Source organism: Enoplosus armatus, chromosome 10 (genome assembly GCF_043641665.1).
Source record: "Enoplosus armatus isolate fEnoArm2 chromosome 10, fEnoArm2.hap1, whole genome shotgun sequence".
In the NCBI taxonomy this organism is placed as follows: domain Eukaryota; kingdom Metazoa; phylum Chordata; class Actinopteri; order Centrarchiformes; family Enoplosidae; genus Enoplosus; species Enoplosus armatus.
The window spans coordinates 16522978-16549890 of NC_092189.1; the positions used below are offsets into that span (position 1 = coordinate 16522978).

General features: G+C 41.2%; 1 protein-coding gene across 1 annotated transcript in view; it reads right to left on the minus strand.

The window, feature by feature from the left end:
• The window catches only part of diaph2 (diaphanous-related formin 2), a 347338-nt gene that overhangs the window by 44593 nt on the left and 275832 nt on the right, over positions 1-26913 (minus strand). The window contains exons 26-27 of the mRNA XM_070913036.1: positions 19937-20101; positions 11963-12098 (exon numbers count right to left, since the gene is read on the minus strand). Of these exons, the coding sequence (XP_070769137.1) occupies positions 11963-12098; positions 19937-20101 (301 nt within the window). The remainder of the gene's footprint in view (positions 1-11962; positions 12099-19936; positions 20102-26913) is intronic.

Below are 26913 nucleotides of genomic sequence, written 5' to 3' on the forward strand. Positions count from 1 at the left end.
CCAAGATCTTTAGCTACTCCTTCTTATGTAGGCTACCAAGGACACATTGCGAGTCTGACAAAAGGCAGAAAGTGTTAAGTGGCAGGTAAACATTTATCTACAACCACCTTGGCACAAGAAACTTTTTGACAGCTCCTTCTTCACTGCCTTCTTCATGGAGACCTAGACATCACAGGGGGCACCTGACACTTTGATCAATTTGTCCTACTTCTAGCTTAACACAAGCACAATTCATCATTTGTAATGACCAGGACTTGGGAGCCGTAGTAGTACTGGGGTTCAGGGGGAGGACTGCAGACACAAAGAACCAAAACGGCTAAAATGGGAAAGATACTCCCAAGTCACCCCACAGTGCTCAATTAACTATGTCCTATTGGGCCAAAGCTTAAAGTCGAGCAGGCCGTACTCTCAGCAAGAAATGTTCACAAATGAGCCTTCAGCCTATGAACTTATTAACATATATATGCATTTGTGTGTATATATTTAACAAATCTGAAGACAAGGTAAGTCTTTAGTAGAAAAAAATAAACCTGAATATTATTTGACTACACTTATTCCAGTAATCCTCAGAGCAAACTTTCTTCATTACTTATTATAACATTGGCCACTTTAGCAGACATTTCTGCCTCGTTCCTGCAATTCACTCTTGTCTTATTTTGAGCTGTTAAACCTAGGGCAAATATTCATCCGCTTCTCATTAGCAGCAGTGGTAGATTGCATGCTGGGGAATTACAGAAAAGCTAACCTTTTATGCCCAAAGATCTTTCTCAAGAGGAAAGATCCCCTCTGCTCACAGGAAATTGCTTTCTAAATGGGTTAAGATGGGCTAAGACCCAAGACATTGACAAACCCTTCCAGTGATGAAACACCTTGGTGGGCACCTCAACAGACAGCCCCGGGGTCCTTTAATGATCTTATTAAACCTTGCGGAAGTGTGGAACATGGTTGCGGCTTTTGCACTTTTAGGTACTTTCTTAAACAGTTAAACCTTTAAGAGCAGAAATAAAGCTCTGTGAAACTCTACCTCCCAGAGAGAGATGGTGTACCTGTTCCATATCTTTCCCTTTGATCTCTGCCTACCTCTAGTCCCCCCCCCGTTCTCCCCATCCTTTACCTGAATATCAGGTGGTACCTGGACCCAGAGGCTGTGCCAAATGTAACAGTGAGCCCTGGGGATTGGCTCAGTCTGCAGTATATTTACAAGCCGCACTATCACATTTTCTAATTAGGAGGGATAACAAGAGCAATGTGCTCTCAGCAGGATTGGCATAAAAACTTCACACACCAGATTAGTTTTTCCCTACAACAAAAAAAAAGTACCCAAAGTAAAAGCGGAAGAAAACGGCTGCAATGTACTATTCACCAATCCCAGGAGCAGAACGCAAAGTTGAATGTCAACAGTTGCAAGGGGGAAAGGGAAAATAGGAAAAGTATGAGCACATATACTGTAAGTGTCACTATTTTGGAAGGAAGATGTAATGAGGGAGGAGGCAGAATACAGGGAGAAAGAGGAGAGAAAGAGTGAAGATGGTTTCTGAGGGTGCGGTGGCGCTTGTGGTGGAGAGGGACGAGTGGAGCGAGGCAAGACACAATGTCATAAAACACCTCCCTGGCTACTTGACGGCCAGAGCCCTGTGACATTTAATTATTTCTAAAACATACACTGCAGTATGCATGCACCGGCACACAGACACACCTACACTTAAAAACCTGCCTACACATTTTTAGTGATGCATGTTGTATATTTGCACGAGTATTGGCTCCACTTAACTTAATCTAAATTTATGGGGCAGATTTCTCTGCAGATAAGTGAGTGTAAGTTTGACAAACTATGGCAGTGAGGGATGGATAGATAGTTAGAGGGAGGCAGAGAGAGAACCTTCTCCAACTAATGTCAGCAGGATGACCTATACTTGTGGCTGCTCCTGGCAAGATCACTTAGAGGAGACACAGAAATCTAGCCAAGTCTTTCAGAAAACCAAATTCATCCTCAAAGCCTCCACCCAAACTCTTAATCCTCAGTCGAGGACCAATTAGGAATCAGACACATTTGCTTACGTTATACAAAGAATGACATCTCGTTTGTCAGCTACAACATTCAAAATATGTATATAACTGCAAAGTAAAAGAACAGCTGTTGCCTGGAAAACGTGACAAAGCTTTTAAACACCAAAGACATGGCATTCCTATAATTATGCAGCAGTGTCAACAAAGACTGTTCATAAATTCAATTTGCTATCTGTCATCTCCTGCATGTTGTGCTGGGGAGGAAAAACACAGTGGATCGATTGAGAACTCAATTTCTGATGGCTCACATGCAGCCTTCATGATTCATGGGGGAAAAGAGAGACAAATAAGTCTTTGAATTCCAAAAAGCTTTTGTCTGTACGTGTGGGTTTCTAATATAATGGCAAATTATGACATCCTATACGCCTCGAGTGAAACTTGTAGCAGCAGTGGCATGTTAATTGAAAAGATACATAACAGCGTAAGCATACAAAATAATGACATTTATCATTGTCAGATATTTTAATCAATCACAGCTACATATGCTTTAAATTTATATAAGCATAGCACTCTCCTCCCTAACCAAATTAAAGTGTTTGACATGATGAACATCGGACATAGGAGAGACGTCTATTATCCACTACTATCCACTATCCTTCCAGTAGCCAAACCCTGAGTCTAATTTGCACTGTAATGAGATCTAATGAGAGCTTACAGGCCCCGTGCTTGATGAATTGAAATCACTGCGAGAGAGGAACACAGTGAGAGTTTAACCTCACCCCAGTCGCCCTCCATGACTCCAGTAGAGAAGAGAAGAGGAAGAAAAGGGAGAACGAAGAGGAGAAGAACAAGTCGTTTTGAGTTTTTTTCGCTTGCTGCAGATTGTTTTTGAACACATTTGAGCCCATCTGTTCCCCCGCAGAGAGTCACCTGTGCAATTAACCTGGACCATTAGCCGTGAAACAAAGGCCTCAGTGGAAGGAGGGGGGGTGCTGCTTTATGGCCAGGTGGAGAGGCAACAACCACACTTTCTTTTAATCTCATCTCCCTCTCTCTGCTCTCACTTGTATGCACCTGGTTTTGTGTTACTTTCACATCTGAATTCAGGCTCAGCCACCTAGACATACACAACCACCTGCATTACTCAACCCCACCCCCTCCCTTAGTCCTCTGCTGTCTACTCTCTTACTGTCTGTCTTTGAGCGGAGTCACCCCCTTCCCATCGCCCCTCCTTCCCTGCAGTCCTAGCAGCTCCTAAGACCGTGGCAGACAGAGACCATTACTGCCACAGAGAGCACAGAGAACACAAGTGCCCGAAGGACAGCAGTCATGCACCTGTTAGATGTCTTTCCTTTGTTTTTCACTCTCTCCCCTCTTTCTCCATCTCCCTGCAGTCCAACCATCCGACCCTGACAAAAGCTTTGACACAATGACCCGAGAAACTTTTCAGACACGCCTCGCTCTTTAATTTGTAGGTGTGTGTGTGTCTGTGTGTGTAAGTTTACTAGTCTACTTCAGTGAAAAAGAGAGGAGGAAAAAAGGGGAATGGAAGGGTAAGATGGCTAATAAAAAAGACAGATTTTCCTGCTGATCAATCTGGATTGTTTTACTGTAACAACTTGATGAGCAAAGCCACTCATGTCCTTTCTAACTCAATTAGGGATGCTCCTACAACCCTCCATTCCAGGGGGAATTGCAGTGTAGCTACCACTTTCCTCTTGCTATGAGCCCCTCTGTGGCGCCAGGGTCAGGGAACGGAAAGCAAGGGAAAATCTGAAGAGAGGGCAGAATATCTCTATAAGGTGGTTGGGAGGTCAGAGGTGTATTGTGTTTGACATGCATGAAGTAGAAACAAGTGTTGGAGCTTGGCTGGCCCGGTCACTGCAGGCCTGATCCCATACCCTGAAAGAGAGATGTCCTGACTGCGAGAGACTGGGGGGGAAACGTGGAGAGAAGTTGGATGTCGACAAGGGAGAGATGAAAGTGGATTAGCCGCCGTGGCGATTTGCATTCTGTGGTGGAACGAAAGCCCCTGCGATGCCCCGAATAGCTGGATGCATGAATAAGTAAACAAACAAAAACAAAAATAAACCCTCCATCTGGATGGATGCTGCCAGGCCCCATGTGAGAAACAGTAGGGAGGGGAGGTTGGGAGATGGGAAGGAGGGAGGGAGAGATGCTTGCAACGTAGGAGTCACCACACTCTGCTTCCTCTGCTATAATTTACTTCTATTGCCTGCGGGCCCCCCCTGTTACCATATTGCTATCACCATCTATCCACTGCTTTTGGCTAGTTTGCCCAGTAACACCACCAACACACAAGGGAGAGCTCCAACCCAACACTGACAGATGTTAAGTTGACACACTTTCTCTGAGCCACATGGGGTCAACATGTCAGGGTGCCAGCAGGGCCACAGGAGCCTGTCCTCACAGCAGAGCAGACCACTACTGCTGCTGCTTTTCCATAGGCTAGGTACTGCTAAATTTAGCTGCAATGTGGTAGACCCTGAGCCATATGTATTTTCACTGTGACCTCACAGCAGGTGAAACGCTGGTGGTGTCTGCTCTTAGCCGAGCTGTCACTGTGAACGAACTGATCAAAATGTGTTTTCTTGCAGGTGACTAGACAGAAAGCACCGTTTTTTTTAAGGCTCACTATGTTCAACTTCCAGTAGTATTGTAGCACCTTTGTAATGTAAGAGTTGCTCTGGTTTGGAGTTTAGTATCAGTCATGTGTTGCTCTTTTCTTTTTCTTTTTACCTCATCAAATAGATCCCAGTGTCAACGTTTTCTGATCTGAAAAGCTACGATATCAGAGCGGTTGTGAAATCTGCTACTGTTGAAAAGCCCCCAATGTGCAATTGTTTTGGTGTTTATAACATTTTTCAAATCCTTCTGTTGGCATACAATACGTTTTTGTTTGTAGAAAAATAAGAAAAGAAAAATAACCCCAGTGAAAATTGGTGTAGTCTCTGTTGATGGTTTTACTTTCATTCTAGTTTCCTCAGGCTGGATCCTTAGAAGGGAGAGGTGCTTCTGCGTGCATTGCTATCTACCACAGTTTGTTTTTTAATATACTACCACTGGGAGTCGCTAAAGTCAGAAATGCTCTATTCCTACGTAGGAGCTTTAATACAATCAGAACATTTTCTGCTGCAAATTCACATTAAAATGTTTTTACATGCTTAGCACTAGAAAGCTTCTATTGTGAAGCAGCAACAGGGAGTGCAGCCTTAATCCTCAGGGTTAGTGATGGACTGCTTTTGACTTGTCTACTTCAAGGACAATTTCAGTGTCAGCGGATTGGTTTTAAATATTGCAGGGGGAAAATTATCAAAGAGGATGCAGTCAGAGCGAGCTGGTTAGATGAGGAGGTGCAGGTGACAGCCGTTTTTATTGTACTTTGGGTGAACCTCAAACCTCCAACACATTAGCAAGCTAACGACACCTTTTACTGTGCCGTTCTGGCGTATGGACAAGAACAACCCTCTATTAGTGCCATGCCAACATCACAGGCTCTGATCACGGTATGCTTTTGTATATGACAATGCATCTTAACTGTATAGACATTTAGCACACATGACTATTCACACCAGGGCCACTTAAAGTAATCAGGTTATTCAAATGAAAGGGATGTCAAAGAGCCTTTGGCATGTAGAAATATATTGAGATCCATTAAACATTTCATGGATGGATTTCATCCATCCAGGGCAGCGTAGATTACCCATTTTACAAGAGTGGCACATTTGGATAACAGTTGAAGAGTTTTGGAATCCAGATCAAGATAACATCTGAACCAAAACCGCACATGGGCTGTTTGCATCAGTGAAAGGCGGTGCTGTCTGGGGATGCTAAATGAATTTGACAATGGGATTTGATGGTCTTTGTAGTGAGGGTAATTAGGTTTGATTGACTGTAAAGTGACTGGTGAGGTCCAGATCTGGGAGGAGAAATGATCAGACACTTGAACCACCCACAAATTAATGAGATTCAACTGTGCCTGAGCTGATTTCACTAAGGAGAAGAAGAACATTTACGAAAGCAATGGGAGAGAAGAAAGAACATGGCGGGATGAGTACAGTGAGTGTGTGAGACACAGAAAGAGAGACACACAGACTGAGAGGGAATGGGAGAGAGAAAACAGGAAAGACAGAGATATCTGATGCATGTCTCACTTCCTTGATTGTGACCTTAACTAGATAAAAGATAAAAGTGATTAAAAGCTTTAAGGTGCAATCTAATTAGTGTTCTTTGTCTTTCTCTCGATACAAAAGAGGTTGCCACAAAATTAAAAAAATACAAATTCAGCTTGACAATTGAATGCATGAGGCAGACAGACAAAAATGTGGGAGAGTCTATTCCCTGGTTTTGCCTTTAATTGCTAATGAACTATGGTATTTATCATAGAATATTAAGAGGCTTCCTATGAAGCCAAGCTCGTTTTCCTCATGCTGACATTTATTTATGGAAATGCATTGGAAATGTTATAATCTGGGGGATGAGTATTGTATGAGTGCTTTATTGTATCACCTTCACTTACAAAATGTCATTTTGCAGTCAATCAGATACATCTAATCGGTTGTTAATGAGTAATTTTCTTTTTCTACACGTTTTCTATTCATGGTGCTTGCTCTTATGGGCTTTAGCTGAGATGCAGTCAGCCATATTCTGTGCGCCATCATCGCCTTGAGGCAGATTCCGATTTTCAACTGGAGATATTGCACAATCTAATATGCTGTTATTTATTAGAAATGGGTGTATGACAGCAGATAATCCGGGTGCCCTTGTTCCCGTCTTTCAAGGTAATGATGGAATTCACCAATCCATACTCAGGAGTTTCAGAGCATTGCCTTGCACTTCCTGCACTCTGGATCGACACAAAAAAGCAATTTGCTCAGAGTTTGGTATTACACTGCTGTGACATCCATATGCAGATGTAGAGGAGGATCCTTCATTTTTATAACTCATCAGAAACTACGAATATATAAGCAGACATGGAAGCCATCAGTAGCATGACAAAGGAATGACACTTTAGGGAATAAACAGGCAGCAAATTCAGAAGCATTGTGCCATTTATCATCATTACATTCTGGAAAGGTCTGTCCTTGTTCTTTATATTCTTTAGCTCCCTAACACTGGCTTCATTTCCCAAGCTAAGCTGAGAAATATTGAGGATTTCTCTCAGAAACATTTATATTATCTACTTGGGTTTCTGACCTTCACGTCTCTACAAGCTATCTCCCCTGGTAATATTGTTTGCCATGTCGGCTGTGCTGCGGAGACACTATGCAAACTTCGAGAGCTAACCTGTCCACCCCACCGCCGCCTGTCAGCGCTTGTCTATGATCACCTAGCTGGCATGGCTGCGGCGCAGGTATGCACTGGCCTACCGGCAGCTGTCAGTGTCACACAAAGCCATCAATCCACATCTCTGCCACTGTCATTCCTGACACGGCTCCGCCAGCCACATCCAGTCAGCCAGCTGCACAGAAATATGTCAATTTAGTTTAGCATGCCACATTAATAGACACTTGAATTTTCGCTTTCACAACAACAGGAGTATGCACAAACAGGAGACATAACACAGGAAAAAGAGAAAACACAGTGATCTTAAAAAACTCATCAAACAAATCTTATTTTGTGTGGATCTTAAATGTGTATTATCCATCAAATATTACATGTGGATCGTCTCAAATCCACATTTAAAAGCTCTTCAGTATTAGCATGTAGAGTGAAGCTAAGGCATGTGAATAATACTGACAAAAAAAGTGAACATACAAACACTGTGGTCTGAAACTTGTTTTGCTTGTATTTCATAAACTGAATGCTTAATTTTTGAGAGGAGCCTGCTTTTATTTATGTAAACATACACTAGTTCATCCCAAAGTGTGAAAGGTTGACAAGGAGGATGCATAAATAGAAGCTGCAGGCCCATCATTGTCAACATGCCAACTTCTCTCTGCAGAGAATCATAGAGACATGGAGACCTCGTTCTAGCAGGCTTTGCTGAATGGGAAAAATGCCTAGACGACTATCACCAGCAAACAAAAAAAAAAGACTTTGGAGAGGAAAGGAGGACACACAATAATTGGGAAATATATTGAAATGAAAAAAGATATCATGGAAACACCCTTTAAGGATTAACTTACGCTACAAGTCGGTTCTTGAATTATTCGACATATTTTTTAATATCTGTGTGCTTTTGAGAACTTTAACATAATAAGACCTATGTTTTCCACTAAACATAGTGATCTGAGGTACACACAACTTCCAGCTGTTGTGTGAACAAATATAACTACATTTAAGATGATAATAATATGTGTTCGATAGTTACACCTTGACAAAACCTATTTTTCCACTATAATATTCCCACCGAGCAACTCAATGTGTATGGGTCTGCATTCTGCTGGTGTCTGCAAGCTGTTGCAAGAATGGATTGAAGCGGCTGAGTGGGCTCTAATTCATACAGTAAAAAAAAATATCACTTTGCAGATAAAGCATTTTTGCCTTTACATGTGCTTTTAAGGTTTTAATAATACTGTGTAGGGCTATTTTAATATTTTATTTTAAGTTTGTTTTCCAATCAAATAATTTCACTTTGAGAACTCAGATTAGTTAAGAAAATGATTTCATCTCATACTACATAAGTCTAGCCGGATTACATTTAATGTGTGTAGTCAAGTAAGGCATCAGACAGTTGGTACACCCATAAAAGGTGTAAAACTCGCAGGCTACAACCAATATGCTTCTAAACTTGATATTCCTCAAGTTGGCAATAAAACTGTTTTTCAGAGGTTCATATGGTGAAGGGGGCTGTAACACGAGCTACTACAGCTATTCACATACTGAAAGCCATACTGTATAAAGTAGGTCTGAGAAAGGTTGACAGAAAACATGTTCAAAACAAAGTTCTCAACTACTTCTCTGTGGTACCTGGGAGAAATGCCTGGACTAAATAAAATGTTCAAATGACTTGTTGTTTGTTTATTCCTATGTGCCTTATGCCAAGCTGCATTGTGCTCAAAGCGGCATGTGCGCTTTCCGGCTGTATTCAAAGCTTAGTGGATTTGACTGGGGTACACAGTTGACATGTGGGTGCAGACACTTGCCCCAGACGGGGGCACTGACCCTGGTGATGCCAGCAGAGTAGGAGGCCAGAGGGGCCTGCTACTCCTCACAAATGCCTTGGAGAAACAAAGTCCAGATGCTCTACCAGGCTCCGGCTCTTGACATACTCGGCATGCTGCTTGTGACATTGTTTCATATGCCGCAATAAAGAATATCCTGCTGTGATGAACCATCTTCCTCTATTTTGGACAGAAGCATTAGTTTGGGTTTATTCTACAGTGTTCAACAGTTATTTCCAGGGAAGTAAAGCGATTTAGTGAATGTTGAACATCTGGTCAGTTGTAGAGAATATAGAAATCCACTTAGAGCAAATTAAAACAAATGGGGTGACCGGGTAATGATTTCATAAGCAATTTCCTACATTAGGATTTCCAATACTTCACAAGGAAAACACGTTTAGCTCTGCACTTGTCTCATCTATCAATCATGCTTGTTGAAGAAGTGTACATGTCAGTGCACTTGCAGAGGGTATAATCTCAAGTTTTATCAACTGGGAAATGGGAGAAAAATTGTTATAATTTTTTTTTTTTATCAGTTTCCTAAAAGCATTTGTCTGATTCCCCTCCCCCACCCTGGTGCCATCCTGGCAAAAGCTAAATGAATTAAACTCTCATTAAATATGCAATTCATTGTTAATCATTTGCAAGCGAAGAGAGGATTAGGTCGCAATTTGTGAAATGACATAAAATCTATCCCTTCTCAAAAATAGCCTCTTGGAATGGCATTAAACACAATAGTATGAGCCATCAGTCTTTTAAGCAATACAATTAGTAAATCCATAAAACAGATACTGACCTGTACATAATTCCCATAATACAATGGCCATATGTTTACTCCATCTGTTCACTCTAATGGATTTGTAAACATTAAAATGCACTATATTCAGGCCAACAATTTTGTCTATCTATCATCTATTGTATCTATCCATCTACCCCAGACTGAGGTTAGGATTAAAATAATGAAAACAAGAAACTGGAGATCTATCACAGCACTTCAATTAGCCTTTCAACCTTTAAAATACAAAATTTATGTGGAAAATGTTTGGACATGATTAATTAATGGCAAGAAGAATTAAAAAAGCCACTATCTTATTTTCATCAACCTTCACAGAAAACACGGGTGATGCTCAGCATGAAATATTGATGTGAAAAGCCTCAAATAACTTAAGTCCTCAAAATATCTGAAGCACACATAGAATTTTAGAACAGAACGGGAGAGAAGAGCCAAGTCTCTCAAGCCAAGGCTGTCAACTGGAGAGGAGTAGAGGCAGAGAAAAGAAAGATGTGCAACAAGAAAACACTGAATATCCAGCTATGTGTGTTCCAAACCAAACAACTGAAAGAGAAACTGAGAGAGAGCACAAAAGCAGAACACTAAGCTGCTATAACCTCCAACCTGCTTCTGGCTCAAATTAATTTCCATCCATTTAAAGACATTTGATTGTCCTTTCTCTGATTACACTTCACAAAGAGACACATTAGTACACAGAAAGGAAGTATCCAAGGTTTAATGAAAATGTGTAGTCAATGCAGGTAAGAACCTTGACAGGGGGTGGGGGGGGGGGCAGCCTGGGTTTAGCACATCCTGAATTTAAAAATGTGTGTTTCATAGCTGCCAAGGTCATTGTGATCGCGACAGTCCAACGAGCGAGGTGTTGGTGTGGAGGACAATCCCCACTATCTCCAAGGCTGCAGGCAACGTTGCCCATGTCATCCCTAATGTTTTATTCATACAAGTCATATTATGGCATTCAGAAACCGAGATCAAAATCTGCTCTGGCAGAAATATTTAATACCATACCTACTTCTCTACCATTCTCCATCTGGTTAGCCAGAATGAGAGAGAGGGGTAGACAGCCTCCTTCAGCTCAGCCATGTTGGATTATTAAAAGTGAAGCTTTCAAAGAGGTCACTGCTCGGGGAAAAAAAAAAGGAGAGAAAAAAAAAAAACTGTAGCATGCATCAATTATCTTGGAGAGTTTGTGGCATACTGAAGACTGTCTTGTCACATTTCCCAATGTGGCTGAGCTACAGAGGGGTCCTTGGCTGGCGCTGACATTTAGAAGCTGGTGAATTGTGGAAATCCCAGTCTGTTTGTCAAAAAAATGGACAAAAGACCACACTGACTGCTTGCAAAGCCCCTTCAGGCTTGAAATTCCTTCACAATGTCATTGGCATAACTAGACACATGCATCCAGCTCTGTCACTCTAATTTTTCATGTCTGAACGACTGCAACTTACACTAATCAATACACGGTTTACTGGCATCGCTGAAGGACAACAGCGTTATTCCAATGATTCACAAAAATAAATATAGCGCGTTGCCCGCAAACAGTTACAGGCTGGAGGAATAATCATTTTCTGTCATAGTGCTTGCACATGACGGTGATAATAACAACAGCATGATCGTGCTGGAAGTGTAATCTAAATCTCAAAGCCAAAATTATAACACTGATATCTATTACTTTAAATGTCTTCAGGGTTTAGAAATATATGTGCATATTACTACAGGAGGGAATGTTTCTGTCTATGCGAGCAAATATATTGAGGAAAAAAAAACAAGCTAAAAGTAGCATAATCTGTCTGCTGTTTGGGAGCATTGTATCGGCTATGGGAGTCAGTATAAGATTCCTTCACAGCCGAAAAAGATCACTCACCCCACTCCTACACATTGTCCTCTTCCCTCAGAGTTCAAATCTGTGTGAAGCACAATTCCATGACCCCCCCCCCCCCTTCCTCTTTCCATCCTCCTGTTCTCCTCCTCCTCCTAACTCCCCACCTGCCTCCTCGTCTCGCTCTCTGTGGTGGCGCGGGGAGAAGTGGCATACCTTTGTTCATGTCAATCAGCTGCTTCTTCTTCTGCTGGCGCTCCTGCTTCTCGCGCTCTGCTTTCTCCTTCGCCAGCTTGGCTCTCTTGATCTTCTCCTCCATCTCCCTCTTCTTGTGGTTCTCCTTCACTGCTTCCTGATGAGGCACACACACACACACACGCAGAAATAAAATCAGAATCTGGCTGCTGCCACCACCACTCTTTTAGTGTCTTCACTACTGTATAGTGTTCAGAAGCAGCAGCATGCCATCAGCAAATTCTTATTCAGAGAAGGGTTTGATAGTTAGAGATAAGCTGCTGGAATAAACAATATATCATGCCTTGTGTATGAGCTTTTTAATACAAGCATATATGTCTGTAAGGCTTCTGCACTGCTTTACATATTTTCAATAACACACAGAGCTGATTCGTTGTCAATAATACATCAATATGGCACTTTCTACATATATCAAAAGGGCTAGATCATCATCGCACACATGTACCATGCTAGTGTATTTCTTTGAAAATATGGGGGAGCCATTGCATGCGAAAAGAAGTGTAGCAGCAGTGTGTCAGTGTGTGAAGAGGGAGAAAGGGATATCATCCTCCTCCTCCTTCGTGACCGGCTGAAATGTCAGGAAGGAGTCAGAGAAAGACGAGATAATCAACGGTACGGATTCAGCCTTTACAAATGTGTCAGTTTGTTCTTGTGCCAACAAAGAGTAAGATGCAACCGTGTGACCTTTGGAGACAACAAAATGTTCTCTCATCTCAGGCCTGTGGCGCAGCCCCAGACAGGACCCATCATAGGTGTTAGTGTATGTGTGTGAGAGGTCACACTGTATTGTATACATGCATGTGAGCCTGTGTGCCTGTGATGGAGTCCATGGGCATCTTTGTGCGTCTGCTCATCTGTGGTGTCCCCCCTTATGTATACATATGTGTGTGTGTGTGTGTCAGTAAGTGAAGGCATGGCCCTGTCTGTGCACTGATATAATAAGTGGCGACAGTAGCCCCCCCCCCTCCGCCATCTAATGCCCCTGTGGTCCTGATGTGTGTGTCGTGTTGGCAGCTAAGACAGAGGGATTACAGGGATTGTGGGAAAGGAACAAGGAAAGAGCAGCTCATCATGCCAGTCAATAGCAGAGCTTTGCTCCATGTCCAAGGACACAAGGCCTCATTGTCACTGTCTCCTTGTTGGATGACAAGGGCAACGAGAGAGAGAGAGAGAGAGAGAGAGAGAGAGAGAGAGAGAGAGAGAGAGAGAGAGAGAGAGAGAGAGAGAGATGGGGGTAATGGAGAAGTGAAGTTAGTGATAGAAATAAGCATCATAGAGAGAGAAAGAAAATAATAAGAGAGAATGAAATGTGTTTTTGTATTATGTGTGTTATGACAATGTAAGAAGATGTTTTGCTTTGTCAGCTGCATCAAGTCGGTGAACACTTAAAAATCAACCTATATTTTATCACCACATCACGGCTGTGTAAACGATGCAGCTACACTCTTTAAGGGCTATTGACTGTGCACTTCGCTGCTGTTTTGAATTACAGCGGATGAGCGCTGTGCTGTACACTCAGTAATGACACAGTTAACTTGTGCATTTTGTTTAAGTGATGGGCAGCACTGGCAGCACGAATCAAATTGATTTCTGTCCTCATTGACTGACAGGACTCAATTCATTTTGGAAGTAATATCACTGCATTGCTCGACATCTACGGCATAAATTATGAGATAAATTATGCAGATTACAAATAAAATCCTGCCGGCAAAACTTATTTTAAACAAACAAGTAATTCTGACTGTAAACATGATTATGCCACATAATTATGTTGCTCTAATCACACAGCCCCACTAATTACCATAGCAACAAATATGTTTCCACTGATGTCTTATTTTCCCTTTACCATTCTCTTTGACGGCCCCTATTTTGCCGTTGGCAACAACTGATTGTATCAGGTCTCATTTTCTTGCCAACTCTGTATATTGTAGGAGGACATACAGGAGATAAACAATCCTCATGAGATGTGTTTTCAAAAATAATCTTCAGGGCAGAGAACCAGATTTAAACCTCCTCGGAACATAAGACAAAAGACCTGGTTGCTCTCGAATCTGCTCAAATGTCCTGTATGAATTTAAACAATGTTGATGTCGTCTCACCTACTCAAGATCAAAGTACAATATTTACAATAGGATTTTGAGTTATTCACACAAAGTCAGCTGTCCCTTGGTGAAGATCATCACTATACATATGGCGCCACCCAATGAGAGCTCAATTATTTATTCAAATGAAAACAATCTACAATATCTTTGATCTTCTAATTGAGGTAAACAATGTATAAATGTAGGATTTAGGATCACTTACAGGCTTTTATATAGATTTTGACCGTATCTCATGGCCTTCTTCAGCCAGTGGAACTTGTTCAAGCGTCCTAAGTACGTAACCTCACTGTGGTGATAACAGGTAGTCATATTATTAATGTAACTGAAGCTGACATTTTTGCTTAAAGTATATAAAATGTTGGGAAGAAGAAGAGAATGATGTTGAGATTGACTTTATTTTAACTAATGGCTAAAATAGAGAAGATTTTCTTTGCAAACTAAATAATCTAATTAAAAAGGTTTAGAAAAACGAGAACAATAAAATACAGCATGAGGAAGAAAAGATGCAATAAAAAGACTGAAGTCAGAAGTGTAATGCAGCACTTCAAAGTAACCCAAAAGGTCAGAAGATTTTTCCCCTATGATTATCTCCCATGATAGACGGTGTCCTTTGTGGCCTTGATTCTACCTAATAACCCTTAAATAAAACACTGAAACTCTGCAGTCTAGAGTCCATGTTTATGACTGGCTCTGTGCCCTGATCCCCTCTGCTGTAAAGTAGGAAAACCCGGTGCAGGTACTGTGTACATATTGCTCAGGGGGGTATGTAAATTCAGAGTTAGAGTCATCTGAAAAAAACAAAAAAATAAAATGTGTGGTTTTGCATAATAGCACCTTAATGCCAGGTGTGGTTGTCAGGAACACTATTGACGCGCCACATTCTCGCTTTCAGGCTCACCGAGGCCATGAGGCGAAGTGAGTGTGTGTCACACTCATGGCCTCTGGTGTGTCTAAGATGGAGATTATAAGTACTCCTCTATCTATACCTGGCTGGAAAACTGAATGCTGTGCAACCCACAGGTCCAATCCAACAACAAGGGCCAGGCAGCATTTTCCTTTTCCAGGTCTGTTCTTTCAATAATTCATGAGGTGTGTTCTTCCTTGACCCTGCACAACACAATACATCTCCCACAGCATGGCTCCCCTCCCATGCATACAAGTTTGCCAGTCCAATGAGGGAGCAATGAGTATTTCCAACTGCTCAGTTGCACCAGTGATCTCACACAGAGAGTGTCACTGCTATATCTCATTTGAATTTTACAAACACTACAGCGCCTTGGCTTTAAGCAGCAAATGTGTTTATTAGCCATCTGTTACACTGTGTGCCAGGGTGTGTGTGTGGGGGGGGGGGGGGGTGGCTTCAATAAGTTATAGGTTACAGATTGTGAGACTTCTGCTCTGTGCTATAGATGTATTCCCATATTGATAGGTGACCTCCAAAATCTGGTGCAATGATTTTTATGACTATGTCAGGCTAGCGTAAGTAAAAGATACTGAGGAAAGATGACAGTGATTCAGCAAGAAGGTGGAGAGAGAGTGGCACTGTCAGAGCATCATCTTCACCATTATCAGCATGATTATGATAATTTGTCATATTGTGAAGGAATTAGCAAGATTTAGAAATATCAAACGGGCTCAAAAGTGGACGGATGCACCCACACACACAGACACACTCGCAAATCATCATTCTAATCTCATAGATGCTCTATCTCGCTACTTTGTGAACCCGGCCTGGGTCTTTTGGTCTTATTAGAAAGTCACTCAATTAACAAGGAAGACTGTTAGCTCATCCCAGCCCATCTGCTGCGCTTTGATAACTCATTAATGGAAAAATCCTCATCCCCCATGCTCCTGGTCAGGATTACACATACAGACCCTGCGATTGCATTTCACTCATACTCTATTTCAGAATATGGCAGCAGCATTAAATTAACAAATTGTTGGACTCTCCGAATACTGACTCCGTGTGCTGAAATCAAATAATATTTCATTGGCCACAGAAAAAAAAAAGAAGAGAATAGGACCGGAGTGAGGGAGAGAAAGAGAATGAAACAGAAGGAAAATAGAGTTAATGGATTCTCTTATCAGTTACATTCAGTTCTGTGAGGACTGTCTGTCAATGCGTTTACTCAAATGCCTCATGTCGGTCGGGTGCATTAAGCCCTTGCTTTTTAGTAAAAGCAATTTAGGGTGACTGTATTGCAATGGAATTCTTTAATACTGCAGATGCTTTGTGCTGTGAATGCATTACACAGGGCAATGCGACATCGAAGTTAGCGAAGATGTTTTGTCTGAGTCAAACAACTCAATGTCTCAATATTGAAATAAATGGAGGCACGCGAGGCATATCAAGAAGTTAAATTCAGGGCTCTTTTTAAAATCATTAGCTGCCAAGGAGTCACAGTTGTTCATTAGATTTGCAATTTGGGACGAATCAGTGGTGATTGATGTGGGTCGTCTTTATCAAAGATAAATAACTAGCAGACATCTCCCCAAAATTCCTTCACTGACAAGAAAAGCTGAGGAGGATGCTGCAAAGGAGCTAGCTCAGTTGTTTTCACAGGGTAAGAAAATAAAAACAACATTCAAGTAGAAACAACCATTGATTCCTTGTGCTCTGCAAGCAGATGGGATTAGCCTTTCTGTCAGCAGAGCTGAAGAGCCAAAAACTATAAATAATATCTGAAGAATATGGTGATTAAAGGATTGTTTTTATATGAATACATTAACTTATAACCAGCCACCCCCCACCCCCAAATTCAACCACACCACAACACTTCATCCCACTCACTTCCCTCCCCTTATCCATAGCAGGAAAGTTTAAATCAGTAATAAAATATTCATATGCAGCTATTTGCTTGAGAGAATAATTTATTTTCTTGGGTGGATGCCTCTTTTAGAGATATGCAACGCTGGAATCCTTGAGGGAGCACTGTGTTGTGTGCTGGTGCACTTTGATCAGCGGGAATGAAAAGTTGGTTTCAGATGGGGATCAGAGTAAAGAGAGGAGAAGGATTCAGACAAGGGGACCTTGCCATTTACGTTAATGGATTGTGAAGACTGAGAGCGTGCCTTCTGGACACCATGTCATCATCCTGACACCGGGAAGTTTTGGGGCGGTGCCAGGAGGGATGGATAAACTGTAGAAGCTGGAAAAGCAAAGACATTTGAATAAATGTTTAATAGGCTTGTCTAGTCAGGAAAAAAGGAAGTCTTTTACCTTGCCACAATATTACTTCTTTAACAACTATCTGCTTTTCCCCATGTGCTTTATTCACTGCAACCTATAACACTGGCAAGAAGCAGACAGATTTTCTTGTTTTACTTTTATGCAGTAAATTCAGATTGTACTTCTCTCACTTGTCACTTTCTACTTGTATTGTAGGCATTTAGACAAACATTTAAACGTGTTTAGAACCAACACAGTAAATTATGTATAGTCATTATATGGAATAAATTCTACGAGTACTTTTTATTACTTTATATTTTTAAAGAGTGAATATGTCCCATAATCATACATTTTACAGAAACCTTTTCCCAGCAATACACAAAATAATGTTAAACTCTCAGGTGGAGAGTGAAATGCAATTTCATCTACTTTAGGACTAAATCTTAACCTCCTTTCTAGATTCATTAGCTCTTCCAGCAAGATCTGCAATGCCCCATAGTGACAGCGCACACACACACACACACACACACACACACACACACACACACAAGCAGAAGCTATGTTTTAACAGGTTAAGAAGCTTGCCCAAGCCTCTTTTATCAGTACGACACTGACATTATACATTCTCCTCTTCTCAGCATTTCTACTTTCAAATAATATATTCTAATCTGTTTTATAACTTTGTCTTTTTCTCACAGCTCCCAAGTCAGTACTAGATGTTTCTTAATCAGTACTGGCAGGAAGAAAGAGTTCACAACTAGCTACTCTTCTCTTAAAAATAAAAAGCTGATTTAAGCACCTGACATGCAGTATACTCAGGTAAAAGGATGTACAGTACAGTACATAGAAAAGATGTGAGCTTCTGTCCACTTTATAATTTACGCGTTTCTGTACTTCTGTTTTCATGCGTTGTGCTGTGCTTTAAAACGAAGGGTCTCATAACATATTTGCATATGATACATATACAGATTTAAAACACATGCCACATCCAGCATGTTGATTGGAAATTATCCAATGATGACATATAACTGTATTTTACTATATCATCATTCATCATCAGTTTATAAAGCAGCCTCCACTTGTAGGAGTCCACAGGAGGAGACACAGTTGCACTTATATCTGCTTACAACTACATCATATTTTTTTATAAACCATTTATTACATGTTTATATGCTGATAATACATACTACAAATAGGGGGGACCTAAAGTAAAGTGTTCAAGAAGAGACCTATATTCACAACCTTTCCAGAAGAAAGTGAAAAAGAAAAACTTCAGTGACAAAAAAGAGGTTATGTCAGAAAAATCTTTGGCAGACGCAGTGGCATTATGACCTACTAAAAGATGGCATATGGAAAGAAATCGCACAGCAGGTGAGTGTGGTTACATTCTTGCAGAGCACTGTTTGAGAACTTAAACAAAAAAAATAAAAGCATGGCAGGGCCAACCAAGGGAATAGAAAGACTAAAATAGGTGGTCAGAAAATCTGGTGCACTCTCTCAAACCAAAAACTTTCTGGCATTTTTAGCTGAAGAAAGTGAAATCACCCCCAGAACGGAAAATAGCAGCTGATTGGCTCAAAAACACCCATCTTAACGGACTACCAGATGACAGGCATGGAAATGGTTCTACCCTTGCTGCTCTCTTCTAGATTACAGTTGGGAGTTATCTCTGAGTGAAAGCATGGAGGAAAATTATAACAGAAAGCCAGAGTTCTGAACTGAGTTTGAAAGATGCAGGCATTTCTACCAGGCAGGGAGGGTTCAGTAAAAAGCATTGAATAAGTTTTATAACGGGAAGAGAGGGGTCGAGTGTTTTCAGATCTTGACCGCTCAGAGCAGCTCAGCGTACTTGTGTTTCACTATATTCTGGTCACTTTATTTGGTGAAAACACACCCATACAAACTTCTCTGAAAACACATAAACCCTCAAAAAATGTCTTTTGTTCGACATTGAATTACTGATCATAAAATCACGCACTATTACGGATCTTACACATTTCCACAGAAGTTAATCCAACTAAAAGGAGTCACCCTGTGCTCTTGCAAGTATATTTGAGCTGCTGTATTCATTGAAACTCTGCACGTCTCAGACAACAGTACGTTTCCTCTGAGCAAAAGGAGCTCTCTACAGGATTCCCAAACTGTCTGTGTGCCATGACGGGGAGAGCCCTGTGTGATTGGCCATGAACGTCCCAGCCTCTAACATACCTACCTATAATGCATGATAGTGTATTCTTTCTTGATCCCGGCTCATGCACACGTGTGTCACAGGTGCGCCAAGCAAGCCTGGCCCCCGAAATGTTTAGCACGCTCCTGACGCACTGGGCAGGGCACACTTGGCTGTGATCCAGGGCAGCCCAACCCCCGCTGAAAATATGTTCCCACACGCATGAGTTTCATCGAGAGAGGTGTAACAGTGTAATGTTTGCACGTTTTCACCACCAGCCAGGACCTACTGAAAGGTTCAGGAAAATGTTTGCATGTTCAATACAAATTCTGTTCTCATTTCAATGACACTCAAAGTGTGTAAGCAAGTGAGAGTGTGTGCAAAAGAATGTGCATGTGTGGGTGGTGGCTTCTGTTAGTCTGTGTGTTCATTTTGAAGGAACAGTAAACATGAGACCTTTCATATACATGTTCACAAACCATAAAATATGTACTCACCATGAAGAGGATGCGGAAGTTGGCCAGTTCTCCGAAGAAATCCTCCACACTGACCGAGTGGGGGTCAAAGGCAAAATAACTGCCTATGTTCTCGTAGAGTTTCTGCATGTTTTTGTGCATCGTGGACAGTTTTTCATACTGCTCCCGGGCATGCTTGCAGAAGCCGTGAGAAGGACAGAGTCAAGGGAAAACGAGCAAAAACATGTCTAAAACACAGTTAAAACGTATTTAGAATCTACTGTAATCAGCAATATTATGACACCTCACAAATGTGTTCATTTGTGAAAAGACAAGCCATTGTGAGAAATGATCACTTCAGAGGCTTTACAGTATTCAAAAAAGGCCACCTATGTGAAGGTCAGCAAAACAAAACTCTGGATAAAGAAGGGTCAGAGGCAATCTAATGTGCCATTACAATAACCTCTCCAATTCACTTTGGAGTCAATGGCATGGTGAGCTAATAGCTGCAACCCTGGAGTAATGGAAAGGTGTTTTGTAGTCAGCAGCATGACACAGATGGTTGCTGGAAAAGCTGATTGCAGTCATTGTTCTATTGTTTCTCCCAACAACAGTGGGGTCAGGTTGTTTTGAACTTCACAGCTCACGTCGCACTGTGTAATTTACTGAACAGGCGGAGCACTTTTCTCCTGGTGAATGGCTATTGACAGCCGGCATCAGTTAAACATTATCACAGCAGCCACTGACCTCATGGAGACTGTGCTTGGACACTTGGACTCACACACCCTGGGTGGGATGGGGACAACACGACTTCACACAACACACACACAAACAAATGCACCGTGTAAACACATGCATGTACATGCCTGCAAACATAGACAAGAATGGAAAAAAAAAAAAACAACTACCAACAGTATGAACTCCACCAGCACTTGTTTCGATGCCTCAGCAATGGTGTCCGACACCTGCTGTGTTTTCAATCATTTCATCTTCCTCATTATATTATGTTATCCAAGTTATTATACCTATAATATCTGCAATAGCTCAAAGATTATCACTATGATGTGCGATTTAATTATTACAAATTTAGTTTTATTTTTATAGCTCTGGCCATCAGTTATTGATTATGATAGCATTGTGCTTACAAGTAATTGCTGAGATCTCAGGACGTGGCAACATTTCTAAAAATAGGTCCAACGGAGCAACAAACATGATCAGTAAAATGATCAGAAAGGTGAAAAAGCTACCACTTTATCTTGAGCTGAGCTATATCACTGGACTGAACATGATGTCATACTATATCTGCGTTTCACCCTATATTACACTTTATATCCCATACTATACTGTACTGTAATGTATGTATATATGTATATACATATACTATTTTATGCTGTTTACTGCATCATCATACATCACATCTCGACAACTCAAGGTATAATTGCATAATCATATATAATATTCTGGTGTACACTGTTATAGCTGACAGTATCATATTACTCTTATGTATACTATAACCTGCTGACTTTGCTACTAATCACACCACTATGTACTCATGTACAACAGTAGTTGTGGGTACCGTGTGTGCACTGCTATTTCCTGTTTGAGTTTGACTGCTCTTGTATAGTTTCTATTTGATTCTATTCTTATTTTCATTTTACATACTTATAATTTATCTATCTTAAGTTTCCCTATTTATCTGTACTTATATCTGTCTTTATGCTGCTGTAACACCCCAATTTCCCCCCCTGGGGCATCAATAAAGGATTATCTTAATCTGTTATACTGGAGTTCTGTGTAAATTCAATTCAAAATGTCAGTAAATAAAGTGCATTGACTGGTCAGTGGCTCCATGTCTCTAATTCTAATTGGCCAGACATGACATGCTTGAACTGTTGGTTAAAGGTATAATAATAATTAAGTGCTCCTTTGTCAAATTGAATATGTGTGATCTGTGCAACTGATTCTGATGTATTCTCCTATTGAACTGATAATAAATACACAGTTGTCATCAAGCAACAAAGAGCAGCATGTTTCGGATTGTTCTTTGCCTCTACATGTTATGCTTACTTACTAAGGCAGCAGCTTCTTCTCTGTGTCACGGGTACAGTTACAGGCAATTAGTGCTCATATGCAGTCGCCTTGGCAACATACACAGGCTGGTGGTACAGCATGTGGCCTGTGATTGTCAGGGCTTAACAGTTATCAAGATATTGTTCTTTGTGAGCAATCTGTCACTATTATGTGAAAGCCACTGTTTTTTCCACAATGCCATTTATATATTGTTTGTTTGTTTGTTCTGTCGTCTTGGTAGACGTCCATGTTGAGGTCCAGGGATTGTTCTGTGTCCCTAGGCAAGTTATTAACTCACACTTCCATTCCATGCGGATATAAATAAAACACTCACATGTGCCTGTATGTGTGTGATGTATTTGTGCTCTTACTGTACATATGCTCACATGTAAGCGTGCGTGTGTGGAAGGGCCTTTGTGTAGCTGAGAGGGGATAAAAGCACTGACAGGATAGGCTGGTTGGATTACCTCCCTGCAAGCTAGTGTTTACCAAAACAGCGATGGCACAGTCCAGGATAGCAGCAAGCCCACACATGGGCCCAATGGACGGACTCATCTTTCTGTCTTTCCTCGTCCCTGTCTCTATCTCCTCGTCTGCCTGGACCTGATTTATCCTCCTTGCTTCTGTCAGACTGCCTTTATCTCTTCTTTTGTCCACCTCCCCCTCACTCCAGTTGTGTGCGAAAACTCAGGGGCCCGACGGATAGATGTGAAAGTAAAAGTTTGCCAAAGAAAGATATCTTTTCAACATCCAAACTCCTGACAGAGTTGTACTGTATTGGAGTTGTATTTGTTTAGTAAAGTCTTGAAATGATCCTTGTAAAGAAAAATCCCTTTCTAGGGACCAATCCAACATGAACAACCATATGGTGCAGTGTCATTTATTAGTGAAACTGAACCTCAGTGCTTCACACTAAAATACTAGTGCAGTCAGTTTCGAGTGCTAGACTGAGCTTCATTTAAAATGTCCCCTCTCAACAACGCCTAATTGGTCAGAGTGGAAAATTGACTCCAAAGGATAAAATGATAATTGTACAATCATGAAAAGCATAAATATTTATAATGCTTAACTGAGAACAAGGATCAGCAACAGGCTCATGCCAAAAAGTAAGCCAGACATTAATGTGTCAATTTAGCAGCAAAAGACATGTTGATATCATTCTGGCATGGAAATGCATATTAACAACATTTAGATAAAATATTGATTCCACTCTACAGCAGAGTCCACATGGCCTTTAGCTCAGGAAATGTTCAGACCACAACTGTTGCCTCCCTTGAAGAATGGTAGTTAAAAAACATTGAGGCAGTGGTTACTTTTGGTGCTTGTTGTGGCTTGTGGCTCTATGTGTTTCTTTTTCTGTCTCAGTCTCTCTCCCTCTCTCTCTCTCACCACACACTCAAATACACGTGTATGCACATGCACAGTGGTAGATGTGTCCCGCTGGGGACTGGACTGAGGCTGGCTGGGCTTTTGCTCCTTGTATTTCCACATCAAAGACATGTCATATTGATGGAGCCTGACGCACACTATCCTGCAGCAACACAACTGGTACGGTAGAGGCTTCAGCAAACACACATACAGCCACAGAATGAACAGGCAAATACACACACACACATATATATATGTATATATAGTGCACACACTCACACACTCATTTTTGGTCTCTCTGTCAGGTTGTCCATTACTCTTTTCTTTCCCTCTGTTTCTCACAGTCATTGTAGCCTTTATTGTCTCTCCTTCTCCAAAGATAAATCTCTTTCTATTTCTTTCTCCTTTCTTCCTGTCCACCACCGTCTCTTTCAAACACACTTCCTTTATAATTCTCTTTCTACATTTCCCCTTGATATTCTCTCCATTAAATTCTCTCACTCAAACAAGAACTCCCTTCGTTCTCTCCTACTCAGAGTGAACTTTCAGAAGTATGCTGTCTGAGCTGTGTCTGCTGTTCATGTCACTTGGGCTCGACGCAGAGCAGGGAGCAGAGGCGATGGGTCTCAAGGTAAAGCATCGTGCAGCCTTTGGTTGCCCCGACTCTGTTTGTCAGTCTCTGCTCTCCTCTTCTAGCTGTCCTCAGAGAAAAATGCTACCGCCTGCACTTCCTGTGCACTGAACCTCACCAACGCAGAGCAAGACAATTGCTCCAGGCCTGGAGGGCTCAATGTTGCAAATGTGGATGCTACCAAAGATATCTGTGGAGTGCTTACTGGATTTTATTCTAATGGTAAGATTAGAACATTTAATTTTGCAAATACGGGCATTTTATAGCTCTGTGCCTTGTCTTTGTTGAATTTCTGCACAGCCTTGGCATTACTGTAAATACTATTTCAATAATTGAAGCTGGCACAACTGGAGGATAAAAAATTATAGTTCAAACGGGGCTTGAGGAATAGCAGCAAGTCACTAAATATACCACACTAAGGCTAGACACAACTCCAGTTTCTGACAGTGTCATATCTGACAGTGTTGGTTTACAAAGACAATGTCAGATGTGAAATGTGATGTCAAAGGCAGTGCTCTGCTAGTTCATGTTTTTATAATTCTCTCTCTCAAATCTCCTGTTGTTACAAAAATCCACCCTGTCCTTGTAAAAATCTAGAATTAGTTCTTTGTCCTGCCACAGTGTCCTCATTACTGTGTTTAATCAGTCACTTTTTTATCTGTGTGTTTGATGTGCCAGAAAGGGTACATTTAACATCAGTAAGCTGCGATTAAGGCCGCTCATTTTTAACACCACCAAAGTGACATCAAAATCATATCCAAGTCAGACTTACCCTAGATGAAAAAAAAAGAAAAGAAAAAAAGAAGCTTTTTTTGGAGCAAGACTCCATTCAATTCATGATAAATCACGATAAAACCCAGAGAAAGAGGAGAAAATTCATTATGAGCCAAAATGTCCACAATGGCCACCTATGAGGATGGCAATAAATTACCTGGTTTGTTTACCTGTGTGCATGAGAGAGTTATTAAAGTGCTGCATAAAACCCTACAGTGGGGGCCCAAAAAGCCTCCTTAATAAATCTCCTGTAACCTAGTTGCATTAATGTTTATTTAATGCTTTTTCTATGTGCTTGCTGGCCCCTCCATCCAAGGCCCCACACTAAGCCTGCTTTTCTCCAAACCCCACCATCCCTGCTCCCTTTATCCCCACACCTACTGCCAACAGCCCCTGTGGGCCAAATTACACCAAAGCTGCCCACTGACTGGACACAACCCATCATGTTGAGAGCGAGAGCGGTATGAGAGAGGGATGAAGGAATGGAGTGCAGCGTCAGGGCACAAAGGGAGAGTGAGAGAGTGAACACAGAATTCTTGATGTTAAAAGTAATTCTCGCTATTCAAATCTATGTATGAATATCTTATTTTTTTATTATAAATCTAAAATTCTTTGTGTTTGCTGCCTTCTTCTTTTACTTGAAAAGTTCATATTTTTTCCTAGCATCACTTTTCTCAACTTTATACAGACAGAGTGAAAAAAACAGAATAAGTGAGTGAAAGGCAAAGCTTCATTAATACTGTGTTGTTAGACTAGAACTGACATGATAGCATTCGTCTCCACACTGAATGTCAGGTTCCTAAGTGAGCAGGACAGGGTTATTCTGTTGTGTGTGGTGATACTGGCAGAGGAAGGTCTGTAGGGCGAGCAGGAAAGAGGCTGACAGCATCCTGAGTCCTGAGACTCTGGGGCTCTCAAAGGGAATTAGCAGAGCAGCCAGTTCCGGGAAATTGGGATGTGACCTGGTGCTGAGGGAAGCGCATGAAAGGAGGGATGTGGTATGTGTAAAGCTATAGATCACAGTCACATATCTGAATGTACCGAACATAATCTCTGTGCTCTGATTTCATTCACACATTATGCCCAGATGTGCAGATCTTTTATTTAAAGCACTACATCAAATCAGTCCAAGGAAATTATAAACTCTGAGTGAAACAAATGCTAATGTTTGCAAGCTAACATGCTCACAATGAAAATGTTAACATGCTGATGTTTAGCATACTCTGTTTACCATGTTCACTATCTTATTTAGCATGCTAAAATCAGCTCAACTTTATTACAATTCATCATCTGGGGATCATGAATGTCTGTGCCAAACATCAAGTTAATCCATTCAGTAGTTATTTCAACTACTAACTATTAGTTATTTCAGTACTGGGAACCATGAATGTTTGAACCACATTTTGAGGGAATGAATATCTGCACCAAATTCCATCGCCATCCTTCCAATATTTGTTGAGGTATTTCATCCTGGATCAAAGGTGGTGGACAAGAGTGACTGACCGACAGACCGGCCAACACTGTCATTCCACGAGTCCTGCCGCAGAAGGGGCTAATAAACAAACTGCAGAATTAACACTTACAGCAGCAAAAGTTGTCTAGTGTCTTTGAAAAAAACAGCCAACCTGCATTTGCTAACTGATTGTCACCACTCATATGATTGATATTTAAATATAAAAAAAAGATAATGTGTTTTAGGCCCCTACAAACAGCTCATGTGAAATGGGAGCCTGTTTTTTTTGTGCACAAGAATAAAGAATTCAAGTCAGGCTCATTTCACATGGTGAAAATAATTAAATCTGCACCAAACTGAATGCCTTAGTGAAACAATACTCTCTGAAAATTGCTGGACTTTGTCCAAAGTAATCAAAACAACACCTTGGATGAAAATCAACGCTGTGCCATCGAGAAACTATATCCTGTTGATCAGTCTTTGTCACTGCACACATGCAGATACACACACACACACACACACACACCAAACTGCATCTCTTTTTTCCTCTTTTCTCTCTGTGTGTCTCTCTGTTGGATTACAGAAGGTGCCAACAGGGTGGTGATTATTCGATGCCATCTCCCTCCCCTTTACAAAATGTAATTAATGTAATACTTCAGTGTGCCGCTGCAGTGATCAGACTCTACCTTCACCTCTTAACCTTCAATGTTCTCACTGTCTCCC